This window comes from Glossina fuscipes, unplaced genomic scaffold (genome assembly GCF_014805625.2).
Source record: "Glossina fuscipes isolate IAEA_lab_2018 unplaced genomic scaffold, Yale_Gfus_2 0, whole genome shotgun sequence".
Lineage (NCBI taxonomy): Eukaryota > Metazoa > Arthropoda > Insecta > Diptera > Glossinidae > Glossina > Glossina fuscipes.
In genome coordinates this window covers 16,363,095-16,384,369 of record NW_023998414.1, presented here as the reverse complement: position 1 = coordinate 16,384,369, position 21,275 = coordinate 16,363,095, and the positions used below count along the sequence as shown (strand labels likewise).

Below are 21,275 nucleotides of genomic sequence, written 5' to 3'. Positions count from 1 at the left end.
CAAGTAATCGTAATGTAAGCCAGCGAGTAGCAGCAGTAGGAGGCGAGAGAGAGAGGGAGAGAGGGAGAGAGAGAGAGAGAGAGGGAGAGAGGGAGAGAGAGAGAGAGAGAGAGAGAGAGAGAGAGAGAGAGAGAGAGAGAGAGAGATAGAGAGAGAAGAAAGATTCCATCATTGAGATGAATATCTCTGTCATTGTATTTTGGGCTTTTGTCTAGGTTAGGTTTGCGTGATTCTTACTTACTGATTACTTTTGTCGTTTTCACGGTCTGATAAATTAATTCGTTTTATTGTTTCTATTCTCTTATTATTATTAAATTTCCGGATTTTGTTTGCAATTTTGCGTGCATGTATGTATATGTATATAATTATTTTTTTAATTTCTTTTTTTTTTTTTAACTATTGTTATATAAAATGTATTGTTGTTTTAATTTGAAAATTACGTTTTACTCACTGCCGATGTATGGGATTCAATGTCACGTGTTACCCATGCGTCGCACTCTTTCATACACACACACACACATTCACATGGAGAAGCCCTAGGCTAATAAACCTCACAGATATATATGCATTTTTTTCGGATTATTTTCTATTATTATAATTATTCATGATTTATTAATTTACACGTCGCTGCAAAAGTAAACAATAAATTTAATATTTTGGTGTAAATTTTTGCAAGTTTATTTAAATTTTATTTTTAAATTTTAATAAATTTTTTGCATGAATTAAATTTATATCAAATTTAAATATTTTCAATTTGTTGCTAATTAGTGCAATGAATAAGGAAGAAGAAGAATTCGCCAAGCTATGAAAGCTAGGGTTCCATCGGATTGCGATCATCAAAAATCCTCCTTTAAAATATGGAAAATTAGAGCAAATATTTTTAAAATCTCTCTTTGATTGAATAATTGACCTTTTAAAGGGTCTCTTCAAGCTTTCGAGAAAACTGACCTATCCGTCTAAATGAGGGAACAAAAAATTGCACAGGAATAAGTATATCTGCAAATAGAGCTTCAACCAAATATCGCCGCATTCCCTGCACTTGAGGAATCGATGGCTAAAAATACGTCGACGTCGAGGTCATATTCCAGTAGCTTGGGCCGAGGCAACAAACAGACGGTCAATTATAGCGCTGTATTGCGGCTACTACTCCATCGACACCCACATATCTGTCGTGCGTGCGTGAGAGAACCATACGAATGGATGATATTTTACATCTTGGACAGCTATCAACAAGTGATGCCACTAGAATGTAGGATTTTGAAAAGGTTCTCCTTAGACAATATTTTGCTCATTAAGAATTCCATAGTAAGTTTGCACACTTTAATCGAGAACTGAGATCAGTGTTCTGAAGTGGATTAAAGGTGTCCCCACATCCATTAAGCGTTCAAATAGCCTATAACGGATGATTACTTCTCCGCTTACTTCCAACTTAGTTTTGTATTCCAAGTATACCGTACAGATATTTGCGTAGGAAAGCTGATTATTAGATCAGCTGTCTCTTCATTCTACCTATGCTCGAACGTTAGCTCGAACGTTTCCTCTTAAGAAGTTATTTCAGGTATATGTGCTTCATTCATTCCTCTTTGGAATGCATAAACGCCAGCGAAAATTGCCTATATTATAACTATTGAAAGCTCAGATAAGTTTTCTGAAAATGCGATCTCCCTCTCTACAAAAGAAGACATGCTTCGCTGAAACTTTTGCGATTTTCACTAAAAATATTCTGTTGAATCAGAACAGTGGTAAAGTTGTGCGTACATTGTCTGTAGTAAGTAAATTGAGATATTCGAGCTCGCCGTAAAGGGAAGTTTTTAAGACCCCAGTTCCTGCAAACGCTCTACAGAAACTCTATCTAAATCATTTTAAGGCAAAAGTTAGGTTGTGTATGGTTGATTTTAAAGATGACATCAAATTACGGCATTTGTCTCGTTACGTTAAGTTACGTTACGTTACGTTCTGCTGCTGAGGCTACATGTATCGCACATATCGCACAGACACATGCGCACAGATTTCCGTTGTCATGGTATTATTAGTGGTTATTAAGTGATCAATTTCATGCATGACAAAGGGCCAAATCTTACAAGCTTACGTCACGTACATTGAATGAAGAAGATAAGTTGTCTGTGGTGCTGGATTGATTATAGGTATGTGTAATGCTTAAAAAATTCTGTGCCACATCTGTATGCATTTTAGTGCCGCGGAAATTACGTCAGTAGTTATTTTTTTAGCAAACCCACAATAGTCATCTGACTCTCCCCACACATATACGCAATCATTAATTTGTTTTGTTTTCTTTTTTTCTCAGAAATTAAATTCAAATTTATCACTTGATATAAGCTTGATATAATATCCGACAAAACCTCAAGATATTAGCTTAACTAACTAACTAAAATTTCTATATACACCATAAACACTAAAAACGTGATTCAAAACAACATTCATATCGTATGTACCGAATGTAGAATTTTGAAAAAATTCTTCAAATTGAATTCTTTTGAACGATGCAAACGCATTTGCTTCCGTCCTTCCCTTTACATTTTCATTGAGCGCGTATGGAAAGTCCGTACCAGTCGGGAGTTATTTGTCCTCACGTTCAGCCTTTCCGTCCGTTTAGAAGGCATATACTAGCCTCCTGCGCCTTTAAATGACTCTTTTTAAGCTTTTGTATACTACCTTCAGATTCATTCTGTTTACGTTTTGGATGATTTAGGCGATCGCACGGACACACTCTGCTAACTATTTGTTAGACTTGGGTACGCATTGACCGTGTGTTCTTGTTCCGTTGCTTCTTAACAAGTACCTATCAAAAATTGTGTTTATATCAAACAAATGAATGCGTAGATCAGTAAGTCCAGGGATTAAGAGAAAATGCAAAGTTTTCCTTGGTAAATTCGATTTTATTCATCAAAATGGTTCCGTTCAAGAATAGCATAATTAGTTCAAGACTTCAAGACAATAAGCCCGATGACTTCCTTGGTCGAACGATTTGTCAAGATATCTTCAAAATACGAGTTAGTTTACAAAATCATTTAACTTAAATATTTTTCTCTGTACAATACCTCTGAGGTTTGCAAACATATAGGAATAACCGCTGGTTGTCATATTTGAAGAACGCGGACGTTGAAGATGACGCGATTCGGATTTTATTTCACGTTATTCTTCCACTTTTTTCGCAAACAACGAATCTGCGTTAATCGCAGGCGCCGTCCAATGTGCTTCGCAACTCGCAACAGAGCCATCGCGAGCAAAAGGTCAACATTGGTTACATTTTTAACACGATCACGCTTGGTTTTATAGTACGAAGCCCATTGGAAACGCTAACAGCACGAAAGCGGAATATGTTACCATATTCGCATTTATTCACTGAATATTGCTTTTCCTGACGTCGTACGCATTTCAAGCGGTCACTTATTGCGTACGCTTCCGCCGTCTTGTGCATTATCTCGAAATATCAGATGTTCATTTGCCGCGGAATTCGCAAGTTATGCGGAAGATGGGGAACCATGTATAGCTAGCGATAGATAATACTTGGAATTCCATCTCTTTTTTCCACACATTCTTAATGACGTCGATGATACAATGACAAGGTGATTCACACTTTCTCTGCCTATCCTTTTTCCTATCTCTTCCTTGTCTATTGTTCGAGGATATGAGGAAATCTTGGTGTCCCACCCGTTATTGCAGATAGGCTGTGTTCTTCCTAGTCTATTATTCAAGGATATGAGAAAATCTTCGTGTCACACCCATTCTTCCAGAGAGGCTCTGTGGCGTATTCTGGCGTTTTACATAAAAATTATTTCTTCTCGCCTATCCAACTAGGGGAACAGGAGGTAAGAATTAGAAAAGGGATACTAGGATAGAAAGGGAGGACAATAAATTTCTACGACACCAATCACGTCTGCTTATAAATCAATTAATCAGCGATAGAAAATTCGTGCTCGTACTTTGCGAAGTTGATGTCCATCAATCTGTACACACAAACACTTACCACGACCATATTATCATCATATCGCACTAACCAACATTAGTGTCTATTCAACATTATGAAGATATATTTTCACAAATCATGCGCTCAATTCCAAACCTTATATCGGGAGGCATACTAACTGGTTTGATCAATTTAAGCGCCCAGATAATCCAACAGTTTTGATCTGTTGCTTTATCTAAGCCTTTGCTACTTCCGTCCATCTCGTCCGTCTTGTAAGAGTTCTGGGAAATCTCAGCTCAGATCTCACCGCTTACGGCGATGACTCTAAGAAGAAGTGAGGAAAGAAGTTGAGATAGGGAGAGAGAGAGAGAGAGTGCGAGTCTAACGGATGCATGACCGAAATGTATCTATAAAAAATTATGATTTACGATCTCAAGCGGTTATAACAATCCTTGAGCGAATGTAGTGGAAAAAGAGGGTGAAATTGCTTCAATTTAATCTGAATACGTAGGAGTGGGTTGCGATAAAGATCAAGAAAATTTGAATTGCGTTTTAAACGCCAAGCATTTCCATTTCCCAAGAGAGTGGTTTAATGCATTCCATCATGTCCTTAATTAAAATGATTTCTCGATTTTCATTTTTCACCTATCTATCTATCTCGAACTTCCACTTGTTTATCTATCTATCTCTGTCATTCATTCGAATTAAAATTTTGCCAAGTTTTTATTGGAGAGTAGAACGTTAAACGTTTGTGTGTGTTTATTGCATGTATGAATGTGTCTTTGTATTTGTTTATAAACCGCATATTCATTAGATATAACCTTTTGTATAAAAATAGCATTTAATAAAATAGCACTGATAGCAAGCAGAAAAAGAAAAAACAAAAATAAAGTAAAATAAAAAAAAGACAACAACAACATAAACAATAATGACAACAAATTACCAAAGCTTACACCCAACACAACGTTACATGATACCCTTCGATGCCAGGAGAGGGCAACAAATTGATGTTTTTTTTTTTTTTTTTTTTTTTTTTTTAAAAAGGGGGGTTTTTTTTTTTTTTTTTTTAAAAAAATTTTTTTAAAAAAATTTTCGTTTACCTGATTTTTTTTTTTTTTTTTTTTTTAATTTTATTAATTTTTGATTTTCACAAAAACTGAAAACATTGCGGTTGTGTTAAGCCTCTGCTTTAACTCTGCGGTTTTGTTTTCTTCGGTCTCACGTTAAAGTGCCAATAGGCTTGCTGTTTTCGTTATTGTTTTCATTGTTGTTGTTATTATTGTTGCTGCTGCTGCTGCTGCTCTTGCTGTCGTTGTTTTGTTTTTATTTTTTTATTATTATTGCTGTTGTTGTTGTTATTATTATTGTCGTACTTGCTTGCTTTCTGAGCTTAACTGTTCGGCGGCGAGTTAAGTAATTGTGGGCTTTTGACTTCAGTTGCTATTACACAGCGAACGCGTCCGTATGTCATACGTTAGGTGGCGCTGTGTATTTGTTTTCCTTTTGTGCCTTAATTCTTTTTTTTTCGTTTTATTATAAAGCAAATGTTATGCGTGTAGATCGAAAGTTCGAATTATGTGTATGTTTTTATATGTATGTCTATGTGTGCTTAAAATGCGTATGTAACCTTTTAACTTAAATTTCGCATTCAAAGAAGAAATTTTAGTTGGAAAACAAAGAAAGAAGAAAATAATAAATAAATAAACCAAAAAACAAAAAAAAAACAAATAAACAAAAAAAAAAAAAATAAGTGAAAGTTCTTTGAATACACGAGTGGAATGAAGTGCCTTGAAAGTTTAATAAATTAAAAACACAATAATAATAAATACGAGACCATTAAAAATAAATGCAAAAGCAACGGTTCAAAGATTTCCGTTGAAGTTAAAATAATTTGGTAAAGTTCATTAACTGCTTTCTTCTCCCATCGTTTTTAAAATAAAAATCATTTAATTTAAATTTTATGCAATTTTTGCTTCGCTTACTTTTACTTCCTTATCGTTTTGGGAAAGATTTTTTGACTCCCGTATCATATTTTATTTTTTGTTTTATGAAGTCTTATATATAATGAAGAAATGAAAGTTCGTACACGGGTGTACTCTGTTCATAAATCATGAGTTGATGACTTCAAGCAGCAATGTCGTTCTTGGAAAGTCTGTGAATTTAAGTCAAAGTTTGCTCTGATAAAAGAGCTTATTCTTTTTTCCTTTAGTCCACTATAACAGAGAAATATTCAACTAGTAGCAGCAATGTTTGCAGTAACATTTCTAGCAATAACAATGTTAAAGCATACTATGAGAAGCAGACAATCAGAAAATACTAATAGCGATAGTAGCACTTAGTGCATTTCGAATAATAGAAGATGAAGAACTAACTCGGAGCACTAGTAGCAGCACTAGTAGCAATAACAGTAATTGTAATAATAGTAGAAGTAGCAATGGTAGCAGTAATAGCAGCACTGGCAGCAATAATAGTACCTCAAGTAACAATAATAGTAGCACTAGTAAGAACAGAAATGGCAATGATGGTAGAAGTAGCAGCACTAGTTGCAGTAATAGTAGCACTTGTAGCGGCAGTAGTAGCACTACTCGCAGCTGTGGATGCAAGAGAAACAAGGAGCATGGATGGCCAATGCATTTTAAACGACTATTAGGCAGGCGCAAAGGATTATTAAAATGCCTTATGTCAAATTGCCCAACTAATTGGGATAGTTCTTTATTATATTAGACCGCACCCCAGGCGGCCTGAAAGAAAATATAGGGATGTTAAGTCCTTAACAACAGGCCTGGCAAATAACAGCATTCTTCGAGCTGTGTTCAACGATTTCACTTTTATCTTCGGGTGCTAAATATGCGGAAGTACAAACAATCGCGCCGAATAAATTGAGTTTGTATGCGGGACCTGCTCTGTTGCTCCGTGCTCCGTGCTCCGTGCTCCATACAGAAAACGGCACTTTATCTCAGATAATTGCGATGTGGTGTGTGATAAGTCGAGTGTGGAAAGTTGGAAGTTGGGAGAAAACTACACAACGTTTTTGGAATAGTTGTCGGGAGAGAGGAAGAACAGTGAAATTTTTGGAGTTTATTCGTTCTCCCACCCATTCATGATATATTGTTACATTATGATTATCGCGCTTAATCGATTGACTTTACGTATCGACTTTAGTTCAGGAATAAATCCTCTCGAAAATGAATTAGATCCGGCCATCGGACCCCAAGGAAATAAGCGAGAAAATTTTGAGGAAGTCATTCTCTCAAAGAAAGTTTCGCTCACATATACTAAAACGTGTATATAAAAATGCACGTATTGTGATCATCGATATCTATTGGTGAAAATGGTAAAGTAATGCGAAGTATCAATGTACGCAACGGTTACATTGGATGATTTAAACCTTCCTGTGCACAAAATTTCTATTTACTATGATTGAGTTACTCAGTGTCTGCAACCGCTGATCATGGAAAGCTCGGAATTGCATTTTCGACATTCATTACTTTTGTTGTTGGGATTGAAGAAATCTGCTGCCGAATTCCATTAAACACTTTTAGAACTTATGGTGATGCTGCTCCATCATATCCCAGTTCTCGGTTTTGGTTTCAACGGCTTCAAAGGGGTGACTTTGATTTCAATGAGAGGGGACGGCTTGGAGGAGCAAAAGAGTTTGAAGACAACGAATCTCTAGACTTATTGGACGAAAATCCTGCGGAAACTTTCAAAGATTTTTCGAATAGCTTAGCAGTTAATGAAAATACCATTTGGAACAGTCTTAACGTCGCGGTTCCATTGCTTGCCAGACGAAAAAAAAGAGTTTTTTTCCGTGTACTCCGAATGGCAATGAAAAGTGAGCCCGCTACGATGGTACCGAAAGCGAAAAAGGTCATCGGTTAATCCAGGAAAGCCAGTTAAACCAATTGAACGATGTATTGTACAATGCCCCCAAGAAGCACTTATTGGACATAAAGGGTGGAAAAGAAGAGCACATGCAGTAGTGTAAGCAAAAGAGCCTGCACCCTGCAATCAGATTTATTAACTTCGTCTAGTGATACTGTGAAATAGATCAAGGGGCGTAACCGTCTATGATAATATGATAATTATAGAGCTTTGGGGATAGAATTTTATAATTTTTATGCGTGTATCCGTACGGAGCAAATCAGCTTAAAGGTAAAATTAGCCGATAAATTTGAATCGGTCTCAAAATTTCTCAAAATTACTCTTTGCTACGATATATCATCATTTACCGACAAAAGCTTGATGATATTTACCTACAGAATTTGGCTTTTGTAGCTAAAAGACCTGCACGCTAGGATCACTCAGAACACCACCAAGGCTTTGGTTTGCCTTAAATTTGTCTTAAAATAATTCTCGAAGAAATTTTGCAGAGAGAGAGAGAGAGAGAGAGAGCCAGCTTCAAATTAAAACAAGCTCTGTTCTGCCTACCCTTAAATCTGTTGAAACGAATCCCTCACACGGTTTTGAATCTAGTTTGCGAAAAACAAATACGCTGCAGTTATTTTCTTCCTACTGTGCTCTCTGCCTTTAAATGAAATGAAAAGAAAGTCCTTGTCCGTTTGATTTTAGACTTCAGGAGCCAAGAAATTAATTTTTTTTATTTGAACAATAATAACAACAACAATTAAGGTACCCTTCTATGTTTACTCTTAAAGCGTTTTTGAATTATACGCCAAAAAAAAGGAAAAAAAATTGTATATTTATTTAAATCAATAAAATAATTGACGCTAATTGAGGGTGGGGGGACGGACGGACGGACGGATGGACGGACGGACATTAAAAAGTAAAAAATAAAAACCAAGAATATATAACGGGAAGCCATTCTCACTTTAAATCGAATCTTGGATACGCGTTTTATGTCATTTGAAGGAGAGGTATACAAATCGAAATTCCTTTCTTAAGCAAAGAAGCCGCTATAAGTATAGAGGACAGAGTATATGCACACTAAACACACTAAATATTCGCCGGAGAAGTGCTGAAATGAACACGCTATTCAATTTATACTGTCAGGTCGCTTACTAACTTTAAATACATTTTCGATCATGTTTTCATTCATCTATTCCATCTGTAGTCCAATCTCTATTGCTCAAATGAAATTTTACTTGTACGTATAAGGCTAGGGTTCTTAAGTCAATCAAAAATCACAATCCTAAAATTTTGTTGCTCTTGCTCAAATGTTAAATCCGGGCTTTGAATAGATTGTGGGCAGGGCGTTTTGCAGCCGGATTGAAATGACAAACTTTCAATATATATTCTTTTGCATCTGAGGAATCCTTTTCGGTATCCTCTTGTATCGAAAAGGATACCTAGCCAAACGGGAAAATTGACTAAAGCTATTACCAACTTTAAATATTCTATCTATTCCTTGTATTAATGCAAGCAACTTAGTAAAATTTATTTTTCCTCCTTTATTAGAAGCTGTAAAAGGAAAGCCCGTATAGATAACGACATAAGTTAATGTTCTCGGTTAACAGTCATCAGTCGGTAGTAGAGACTTTTTTTTTTTCTCTTTTTTTGTTAAAGGTGTTTATATTGTATGTTGGTAGGTTATTATTCTAAAAAAAATCCTGACATTTTCGCACCTCTAGCGAGATTATTTCGATTATAAGGCTATAAGGATATAAAGGCTTATAATTGCATAGCCATCCTACAGAAGTCGTCTGAGTTATCGAAATGGGAAAGTAAGGCGATTAGCTTCTTTGGCCTTAAAAAATCTACCGTATGATCGTTGATGCACTAGCAATCAGGTATAGGACATTTGTCTACATACTATGTATATGAGCAAATAACAAGTGATCGCACCAACTAAGAAGCTGAGAAGAAGGCATCATTCAACTATATGATGCTCAGATAATTGAAAAGCCTAGCGAATCCGAAATTCTTGAAAGCATAGTGATAGCCAATGGATGGATAGAAGATTTTTGTGATATGCGGAGAGGAGAACGGAAAACAAGGCAAGCAGTCGCCTTAGATCTCAGTGTGATTAAAAATGTACACCGGCAGATAAACGGACGGAGGAAGAGTTACGTAGTGCAATGGGGGACGGGAAAAATTTATAAAGCAAAATCGCTTTACAAATTTTATATGAGTCAAGAATGTATGGACAGACAGACTTACACAGGGTGCGAAAACATGGAGGAGAAGACTATGATAGAAGAATCGATTTAAAAAAAAGTGTGATATCTAGATTAAGAAAGCTTATTGGCAGCTGGACGGGCTGACTTATGGAGTGTACCGACACATGAACGAAAACATTAGCAAAGAAGAAGCGAGTTAAAGTCATCTTCATATATAAGTTAAGAAAGTAATATATATTGTCATGTGGACGGACAGACTTGCAAGATGAATTCGTTCCAAGACCTTATGAACGATGGAATCGTTAATATACCTCATGCACTGGTTAAGAGCATACATGCGAAGACTTTGTAAGGACAACCGATGCTTGATAGGAGAAAGCGAAAAGAGAAAAGAGAAAAGCGAAATAAATGCAATGAGAAATCTAGTATACAATCGTTTGGGCTGTAGTGGGATGTTTGTGGGTATAATAAAAAACGATGACGTGTGTTTTAGTGTTTGAGAAACGAAATGCGGTTTGAGGAGACGCACTCCCCGAGAGTTTCTTTCTTCATAATGCTAGCGAGCGATTGTTTGTGATGCAATATCCAGATAGCGATGATACGAATATTTATCTAATATCGGTGCACGTACAAGCAAACATCTTTACTTTTTTACTTAAGACTAACTAGAACGAAATTCTTTAAAGCGCTGATAAACTCTGCTTAAAATATTTTTGTATAATTATCAATTTCTCATTTATCAATTTTGCTATAAAATGCTTAAAATGCTATAAATAAATTCTTGAATAACAGAAGAAAGAAGCAAAAAAAAAGACAACAATTTGTTTAAATGACTAGAAATTCAACTAAATGAATATAATAAACTAGAAATATATATTCTGTGACATGTTTGACGAGTATCTACAGCAACAGCAATAACAATAATAACAATAATAATAATAATAATAATAATAATAATAATTCGAAAATGACTCGTGCATGAAAACGTTTGAAAAGAATTCGTCGATAGTAAGAGGATCGATGGATGAAAAGAGCTGAAGGGCTGAAGGGCTCAAGGGCTCAAGGGCTCAGGGGCTTTTTCCGCTTACATGACGACCGTCATTCCTGCATTTCATTATTTTCCTCATCTCATACCTATAGCCTAACTATCGGCATGTAATCGCTTCCAATTACACGGACATCATACCAACATATGTGTAATGTGTTCAACATTGTTAAATATCTCTAAAACACAAATTTCTTAGATTTTAATTTTTGATTTTCAACTTTTTTTCCTTCTGCTTTTTTTTGTTTGTTTCTTTTTTGCTAAGGTTGTTTGCCTGTGTTTGCCATAAATTTAAGGTGACAGCAAAATAACTTTTGCCAAATAAAGTCAATAAAATTTTATGTAGCAAAAGATATATCGATTCAAGCATTATAAGCTCCGTTAAAACGTAACGACACTTACAGAGAGCCAGTAGCTAAATTTGTTGTCTGCAAAAACAAATTAAAGTTTCAACACTTTTTTTTTTTTTTTTTTTTTTTTTTTTCGTTGTTTTTATAATTAAACAACATTTTATGAAAACAGCTCTTTAAGCATTTTGGAGTAAATTGTTTGTCAAATAGCGCGTATTCACCCAGAAAAGCGCATCAAATTTGTGATAAATATGTTTGAAATTGGAGTTCCCCTCGTTTTGTCGTTTTGCTTGTGAACAATAATGTTTAAATGAATAGCACAGCAGCGCTTCGCAATAATTCGTTGACGCAACTTAAATAGGTGGATGGAACCACGTTCCGATCAGCTTAGCTGTTACGAATTGGAGCCGAAGACGACAAACAGCTTCAGGAAAATATGGTGGATATAAAGTCAGTTCAAGACGACAAATTTTCCTAAGCGTAAGAGACGTACGTCTTAGCATATTCTTTTCACAGAAAAACCAAAACAACCTCGAAAAATACCGACAACATTTTCAAATTTTAATCTATTACTTTGGATCCCATGGTCGGCGTAAAAATGGTCCTGCCTGGTTTATTCATACGTCCGTTACAACGAAAATAAAACTACAACATTTTAATTCCGACTTATCTCTAATTTATTCCCCATTTATTCTAACACAAATTCACTGCATTTGATTTTACTGTGAATTGCGGAGGTGTTAGTAAGCCATTCGTATCCTTCCTTGGATTGGTTGAGATTGTTTTAGTTCTTTTCTAAATTGCGCGCAGGTATTTGAGTAGATAACACCAGCTTATTAACCACATATTCTTCATCGCTTACGGTACATTTGCGACAAAATTCACTTTCTTGCCAATATTTTTGCGACTCTGACGATACCTAAAATTTACTCGGGTTTAGACAAAATATCGATAAACCGAGTGCTAAAGCAAATGGCGGCGAAAAATCTTTGGAAGCAATGCGTGGTAAACTTAACTGTAGATAAACATCGGCTATTATTTTCTGGTTTCATCTACGATCGGTCGTGCGCCATTCAAACATCTTATGCTGTGTACCTAGCATTCATAGAGAAGTTTAATAGTATGTTCGGTCACCATTTTCCTTTATTAGGATTTCTCGAACTATCAACTTTGAGAACAGTCGAGAAGCAGAAGCAACTAAGCTGACCGTCCTGACAGTCTACACCAGTTGGCCATTTTTTCTTCAGATAAAAGCCAGATGTCGCTGTACTGTAAATGTTTACTCTTTATGAGGTCCCTTAGGCCAAGTTGGTCCATATTTTTCCAATAGAAGAGAGTTAATTTATGTGTCAAGCCATTATTCTGCGAATCCATTCTCATCATAAAATACTACATGTTAGATTTCCTCGGAATATAAAGGCCCGGATGGGAATTTCGAAAAATGGTCGAACACCATTCATATTTTCCATATCCGATTTAGTAATAATACGGCACTAATTTGCAACGGCCTTTGTCAAAAAATATTAAAAATGACGCTTTTCTTTCTTTTTTTTTTTTTTTGTTTCTATCGTACACGGATTTTTTCAAATAGCGGCAATTTGTGATCAAAATAGTCGAATCTAATTCGAAACATATTGAAACATCGAAATATTTTGAACTGATAACTGATAGTTCAACAGACGTAGACAGCTAGATTTAAGTTGATTTAGAAAATGTTCCAGGAGCGATCTCTATCAAAAGAGTTTGCCCTATTTAAAGCTCTTTGACGAGTGCCCACTACGCCCATATCAACTAAGGACGCTTACCACTGGCCATATACATATAGGATTTTATCAATTATAATGTGTAATGAGCTATGAAAACCCGCTTATTTTCGAAGGAAGGGTCTTCGTTCCATATAAATGTAAATATGTAGCTTTCCCAATGCGTACTCCAAAGAGTGTCTATAAATCGCGACAGAACATCATGGTGAAAAAGCTGTAAATCTATGCAAGAGACCTGAGCAAACTTGTGCATTACAACTAGCATTTGCATTCATTTTAAACTCACTTAGACGCAAGATTAGTTATCGTCACATCTATGCCGATAACATTCGGAGGGTAAATCATTTAAGTCCAATTGAGTGAGGAATAAGTCCGATTAAGTAAGTGAATGAATCATTGTCTTAGTTGAGTAAGACTGGTCTGGTATGTTTACGATGTGCTCTTACGTTCCATTTTCTTTTCTTTTCCAAAAAAATTTCATATTGTTATTATATAAGATATATATATATATATATAAAATTGACTTGAAAGGCTTGTTCATTGAAGGACAAAAAATTGTCCGGTTAAGCCCAGTGGTTAACAAAGGCACTCACTTATCCATATGTACGCTTATGCCGTGAGTGAGATAAACACCTCAGTCAGCACCACCGGTTATATTAGCATTTCTCCATGTTTGGCATCATGGCTCTTTGAGGCAACATGTGTAAATCACTTTTGCCCGTTATGGCCACAAATCACACACAATACATAATGAATCTATCAATCATGTTTGGCAAAATAAGAAACGCGAAAAAATCTATTTAATCTTTGTTTTTTTTTTTTTTCTTTTTTTTTTTGCGATGTGAGAAGTAAGCAATTTTCTGATTTTTGACTCAAGTTATAATTATTTTTTCTGTAAAAAGTATGAAAATGTTTATCGAGTTTCACATTTCTCGCTTAACAAATCGAAGGCGTGCTCGTTCTATTCTTATTACGTCAAGAGGAAAGGAAAGATCGTAGATCCCATTTTTTTTTATGACGCTCCTCCCGCTGTCAATCAGATTGCAAAGAACTCAAACGGAATCTCTGCTCATTTAAACGTGAATGCTTTGCAGGAAGTACATTTCTTTTGTCTATTTATCTGTTCACGTGGTCAAATATTTAGCCGTTAGGCGTGACTTCAGCTCTCTAAAAAAGAAATGTTATGTTAATTGCACAAATAGTATGAAATATAAAAACCTGCCTGATCCAACAATCTTTTATAACTTTGTCGACTCGAAGCGGAAGATTGTGGATTCATAAGCGTCATAGGATTTTGCGATAGCCAAGCTCTTTGCAAAATTCTTTCAAAATTCTTATTCTATATGCGTAGTCCGACGTTTATCCTTATTCGATATTTTTGGATCTATTACACTTTCTGAATTGGAAATCGTTTCTGCATCGTCTCCTCTCAAGTTCAGTTGTCTGCCAGATTCTGATGCTATTCCATCTCGTATTCTCAGGAATTGTGCAGATGTGCTTGCTAACTCCCTTGATGCAGGTTTTTGACAATTGTCAATCTTGCAGTTGATTATGTCCCGTAGCATGGAAAACTAGTCTTGTTATTCCCTTCGTATGAGAGTGATTCTAGGGATAACGTCAAGAATTAGAGGAGCATTACAAAACTTAATGTGCTACTTCGGTTGTTGGAAGCTTTGTTGTCAGCGAGATTATCGCCGATAATAAAGTCAGGGTTATCATGATGGCAGGATGGCTTCTTTAAAGGCAGATCAACATCCATTGGCTTGTTGGAGCTTGTACATGTGACATATCTGGGGCATTTGCTGCACGGAAGCAAATGGATGCATATATCTGCAGATTTCTCATAAGCATTTTATCGAGTAAATTATGAACTTTTCACCTACAAGTTTTGTCAACAACGGCTCCCTGGGATTTCGTTGCTGTGATTTTGCAATTGCCTTATTAGTCATATGCAAAGAGTGTTATTTATCCAAGTATGTACGTATGGAAATTTGTAAGTATACGTATATAGGTACGTAATTGTATAGACGTATGAGTATATAGGTACATAAATATACATCTAATACTATAATAATATAATATACATAAAGTATATAACAAGATAATTATATAAATGGATGGTACGTACGTACGTACGTACGTTTATAAGACTACCTAAGTATGAACATATATACGTATATAACTGCATAAATACATAAGTGGGTAATATAAAAAAAGTGAGTTATATAAAAAATATGTTTATTTATAAAGAAGTATAACACTGTTACTTATCCTAAATGTCCTATTGTGATTTTAAAGTTCTTATTCAACTCCTATGAAGGTGAAGTGCGTGTAAATGAAATGTGATTTTTTGGATGGCATATGTTTTACGTACAAGCCTTGGGAGATTTATTTACAAGTTATTTACAAGTTTAGAACTGATACTGACAACGCTTATTGTGGTCGTGTCCGTTCGAATATTGCGATTCAACTCTCGACTTGACTCGACTGACTCGACAGAGATGTTTTTTATTATTCCGCAACTATTCTGCTCACATACCCTTTATACCTAGTACTTATCTTCATTGTGACATCTCTCTTACGATGTTAATCCCTTTTTCTACGAAATATTCAGCGAATTGTTGTTAAGCGTTTCATCTCTTGTCTCAATCGGTCATGTCCACACGTGGTTACGAGTAATTAAATTTAATTTTTTTTCACATTTTTGATGTTTAATGTTTATTTATTATCGTGAGGTAAACAAGACAAAACGCACGCTCCTCAAATGAAGATGTCCTATCTGCCTAAAAATGGGTTAATTTTGAAGTGGATTTTTTAGACAGCGCGATTAATTTTTTCTTAATAATACCAGCGATATGGGTATCAAATAAAAGAGCTTGGCGAGTCGAGTGCGCAAAGTATAGTGGTGGGTATGCGAGATTCGAACCCACCGAATATAAATTTCTTACTTGTTTGTTTCTTCTTCCTCCTTTCATTTTGAAATGTTTTGCTTCTTTGGTAGTGGCGGCAATCAAGCGATGATAACGGCTGCTACTTATTAATCGGCCTAAAGAATCGTAACGCGGTGGCTCAGCAACGAATTCCCTTTGCGTTAACGATTAATTGCTTTTTTACATCTCATCAAAGACACTTTTCCAATTTAGATATGCTTTCAATGTGGCGTACGAGCGCTAAAAGTGTTCGTATCTGGCCGCTGCGTTCACGTTAACAATATAGTTTGCAAGAGTTTTTCGTTGACAGATAATGAAAGAAAATATACCTAATAAATATTTATAAATAGTTTTGGCAACAGGTCTGCATTATAAAGCATTTAATTGGTATTATAACCCAGAAACAATTTAATGTTTAATTCATTAACATAATGAAACCGTTAAAACAGTTTCAGATTAAGTTTTTGAAATTCTTAATTTTGCCTCAATTTTTGAAACATTCCTTGCAACAACTTGTGACTTAACTTCATTGTTGGTAATTAAAATGTTTACATTTTTTACTTTAACTTTGCAAACAGAAAAAGAATAATGCATTTTGTTTCGTTTGAGTGGGCAAAACTGAACGAGACAGACACGTCGTTTCCATTTGACGGAAGAACATACAGTTTTGATAGGTAAAATTGAAAATTTTCCGATTTCCATTACAAATATTCAAATAGATGGAGAGAGAAAGAGAGAGAGAGAAAGGGAGAGAGAGAAAGGGAGAGAGAGAAAGGGAGAGAGAGAGAGATCTTGTCATGGTGAATATTATTAACCAGGAATTGTTTTTACGAGAATGAACGGTTCGAATAAGATATTGAAGGAAAAGTTTTAAAGCGTAATTTGTATTACGTAGCTAAGAATTCGACTTGAACCGAAAAAAATCTCTACCAACTAATTGTTGTATTTATTGTGTAGTGTTTTTAAGTTTTATTGAACATGTTTGCGCTTTTTTCAATTTTTTCATGTTTGCCAGCTTGATCCAGTGGCGAGTACGAGGCACAAAAATTGTTTTTGTTTCTTTTTTGTAAGTGTGTGCATATTACAAAGTATTTCATGAATTTTAAATATAAGCGAATGGACTTTTTCTCGCTTAAGTAAATTAGAAAACATTTGTAAAATAATATGAAGGATTTTTTAATTATTTCAGAGGTAGAAACAGACGTAAAAATTTTTTCTAAAGTCACTTTCGATATATTTTCAAGAAGATATGTATATGAAATGTATATATGTACGTATGTAAATATTGCGCAATTATTATTACTAGAGTTTCAATAAAACTTTTAGATATTTAGAGGCTCATCAAGATCACATACAGATAAGGATTTGAAAGTACATATATTCGTATGTAATACATATATTCGTAGTCGGCAACTATAGAGATATCTAGATCTATTCACAAAATCACCGCGAGGCCTACAAAGTGAAGGAAACACGAGCAAGCAACTCTTAAGCAAGGTGTATGCATGCTTAGCTTGCTTTCAATAATTCGCCGATCGATTTCCAATCATTTATTCCTTTAATCAATGTTTTACTTATTTATTTCGTTCGCGATGTTGCATGCAACAATTGCAACAATTTCTTGCCAAATGAGTTTTATGAAAAATCATAAATATATATATCATGTATACATACATATATATATATATATATATATATATATAGCCCTTAACATCGTAACCTATTAATCGCTCAACTCATTAAGTCTTTAATCGCTTCAACTTTCAATATCTTGCTCTCTTGATGTAGAGAGAGATGTAGTGATAGGACGATACAGCTATACAGAGATATAGAAGTGTTAAGATTTATATAGAGGTACATAGATATAAAGATATAAAGCTATAGAGATAACATATAGAGATGGAAATGTGAAGACGTGCGGATCTAGAAGAGATGGAGATATACAGATATAAGGCTGTGGAAATACAAGGACGTACAGTCGTAACGATGTGGAGATGTGCACACATAAGCGACATAGAGACACAACGATGAAGATATAGCGATATAAAGATGTTGAGTTATAGACGTATACGGTTCAAAACCTATAGAAATATGAAGATATAGAGATATGATGGTGTAGAGATGCAAAGATATGTAGATGTGGAGAAGTGCGAGTCTACAAGGTATGGATATATAGCGACATAGAGACGTGAAGATATAAAGATGTGAACAGACCTAAAAGAAATACAGATAGAGAGATATATAGAAAAACTGATATACGGATATAGAAATATAGAGATGTACAGATATAAAAGTATAGTATAGAAAGCTAAAGAGATATATAGATGTCAGATAACGCGGATAACGGAAAGAATAGGCATAATAGAGATAACAGAGGTACCCGTTTAACCAGTAACCCCTTAATGCGCGGATCTATTAGTAATTCTCTCTTGCAGTCGATCAGGTGTTGCAGCCTCTTGAGTTTTGCTTGTCTCTTAAATTAAACCTGTGAAGACCTTATTTTATATTTTTTTTCTTCCTTCACATGCATAGGGCATAGGATTTGAAAAAGTGAAAATTGCATAAAAGTTATTTAAATGTTGAAATAAAGAAGAAGTAGAGGAAGAAGATTAATTGTTTTCAAAACTGACCGATTACAGAATCTTCGAAAAGACAAAGAAGAAAAAGAACTTGAAAACTTTGATATAAATTAAAAAAAAAAATTATACTCACTTGTTACCTAACACACATGGTGGCATCTCGCGTCTTTTATTAGCTACTATAATGTAAAATGCCTATTTGTGCTTACCCTCAAGTAAGAATTTATGAAGACTTTGACAAAATGAATGCTAAGGAAGTGTATTTTAATGAAGCCGGTAAAAAGGTGACGGTGAAGTTACTCCACTTTCCCGAGGTACCGCCTGAGGAGGTGGATAAGTTGAAATTCGAAGAAATCGAGAAAGAGCAACAGAACATAATTAATGGCAACAATCCTAATTTTTACACGTTGACCACTGAACGAGAAATAAAATGCGATGAAGAAGACGAAGACGATGAAGATGAAGATGAAGATGAAGAGACTATAATTACTTCGGAACAAGAAGAAGATGAGGAAAACGCAGCCGACGAAGATGAGGCAGAAGAAGCCGCCATCTGTAAGAAAACTCAACGTAAAAAGTCGGTGGGCAATCCGTTCTTAAGTCGTAAAGTTAGTATGGCTTTTGCTCAGGCCCATGGCTTAGCAATGAATAATCTTTCACCTGTTGGCGGCCGTAATGATAATTACGGTAGCGACAGCGGTGGCGGCAATATTGACACCAGTAGCGCCGGCGTTCTACCTAAGACTCCACCGCCCACGCCCACCATAATGATACCACCAAAAAGTTTTGGTGTAGAAGCTATTGCCGATAAATTTTTAGCTTTGCGTAAATCAGTTCTTTTAAATCGTCGTTCACCTTCCCCGAATGGTTTAAATAGCTTGTGTCCCGGCTACGTACAATACTCGAAGTCATTATTAGAGGTTCCGCTGCCCCGTGATTACGGTTATGCATCTAGCGACGACTTAAGCTCAGAATGGGAATCGGATGCGAATGCTACCAGCTCTAGCAGCAATCACCAAATAAAGAAGGTGAGTGGTACGAAATAATAAGCAAACTTTTACGGGTTTGAAATTCAAAAACACGTGTTCAACTTGTGACGTCTTGATAGAAGTTTTATAATTGATTTTTTTTGTTTTTCTTCTTCTCTTCATGTATTTTTAAATATAGTTTAAGGAAGTGGCTTTTACCTACTTTAATTTCTAATTTTCTCAATTTGGTTATTTGACGTCATTAAAGTCACTCGACTCTGACGTTTTTAGCTGTACTTTGGTTGATTTTTAAACATAAGTGCAAAAAAAAAAAAAAAAAAGAAACAGAAAAACAGGAATACATTAAAAAGAATAAAATAAGTTCAAATACGCAGGCGAATCACAATGCCGGCAAGTGACGACTTAATAATACTCTTTTACTCTTGAAGATAAGTTTATTTATTTATTGTTTTTTTTTTTTTATTATTAACCTTTTTGGAATAACAATTGTTAAATGAAATGCTGAGGAAAACTCTCTGATCGATAAATTTTTTGTATTATATGTTAGCAACTGACCTAAAATTAAACTATAGACTGAACGAAGCCTACTTGGATTGTAGATGTCAGAAGTTGGTAGCGAATAGGAGAGTATCTACTAATCATCCACCGATCGTAGTTCATTTAGACAAAGTCCTTAATAAGATTGAAAGGCTTATTATCGTCCAAGTTTAATAATAGTTTTCTAAGAGTAATTGCTTGCTGAGAAGATCAACACTTCGATTGCGTTCCAATATTCGGATACCAGTTGAATTTCTTGCCAATGATTTGTTGAATGATTTCTCGATTGTGTCGGAAAAGATGACGATTTCATCAATAAGGTGAAGGCAATCTGGGCAAAAAAAAGCCCTCCTAATCTTATAAACTCCGGTTAAACTTGCATTTAATAAAACATGATTATCGCCAAGTGGATGTGTGTGGGTTTCGAAAACAAAAGAAAAGGAAAAAACAAAAAAAAAAGAAAACCTCTTTCGACTTGTGGTAAATCTGCAATGCTTCCCTTGCAGATTTTTAACGACAATTAATAATTATTTGGAAAAATTCAAATTTTTGAAACGCGCTTTTAAATTGTTTATTACTATTATTATTATTATTATTATTATTAATTTTTGTTTTTTTTTTTGTCGTCTCTATAAAGTTGGTTTCAACTGCCTGCTGTTGTAGCTCTAATAGCAGCGGCTGTTTGCAAATTGTAATAAATTATTAAAAATGTACACGTTGTCCGTACAAGTAATGTCAACAACGATAACAACGTAAATACGTCATGTTGTTGTGTCTGTTGTTGTTATTGTCGCCGTCATTAAACATGCAGAATAAGTAAGAAATAGAAAAAAAAAAAAAAAAACAAAATATTCATAAAACTTAGGATTCGTTGTGCTTCGGTGCAAAAACTTTATACATATTTATTCATACAAATGATAATTAAAACAATCATAATTTCAGCAAAGGCAAAACTGTAATGAGTAAAGAAAAAAAAAAAAAAAAAAAAAAAAAATTAAATAAAAATAAAAATTGAGATAAAAAAAATGCAAAATGTAAAATAAAGAAAATTTTAACACAACAGTCACAAACTGT

The 21,275-nt window shown here is 34.9% G+C and overlaps 1 protein-coding gene across 2 annotated transcripts in view; it reads left to right on the top strand.

Annotated features, from left to right (window-relative positions):
• The window catches only part of LOC119639979 (inositol-trisphosphate 3-kinase A-like), a 44,568-nt gene that overhangs the window by 10,976 nt on the left and 12,317 nt on the right, over positions 1-21,275 (top strand). Inside the window, exons 1-2 of one of the 2 annotated variants that reach the window (XM_038037740.1) lie at positions 5,265-5,822; positions 18,736-19,703. The exons of the other annotated variant lie outside the window; for it this stretch is intronic. Coding sequence (XP_037893668.1) covers positions 18,867-19,703 — 837 coding nt within the window. The 5' untranslated portion in view covers positions 5,265-5,822; positions 18,736-18,866. Of the gene's footprint in view, positions 1-5,264; positions 5,823-18,735; positions 19,704-21,275 lie in introns of those variants that run through there. 2 annotated transcript variants of the gene reach the window in all.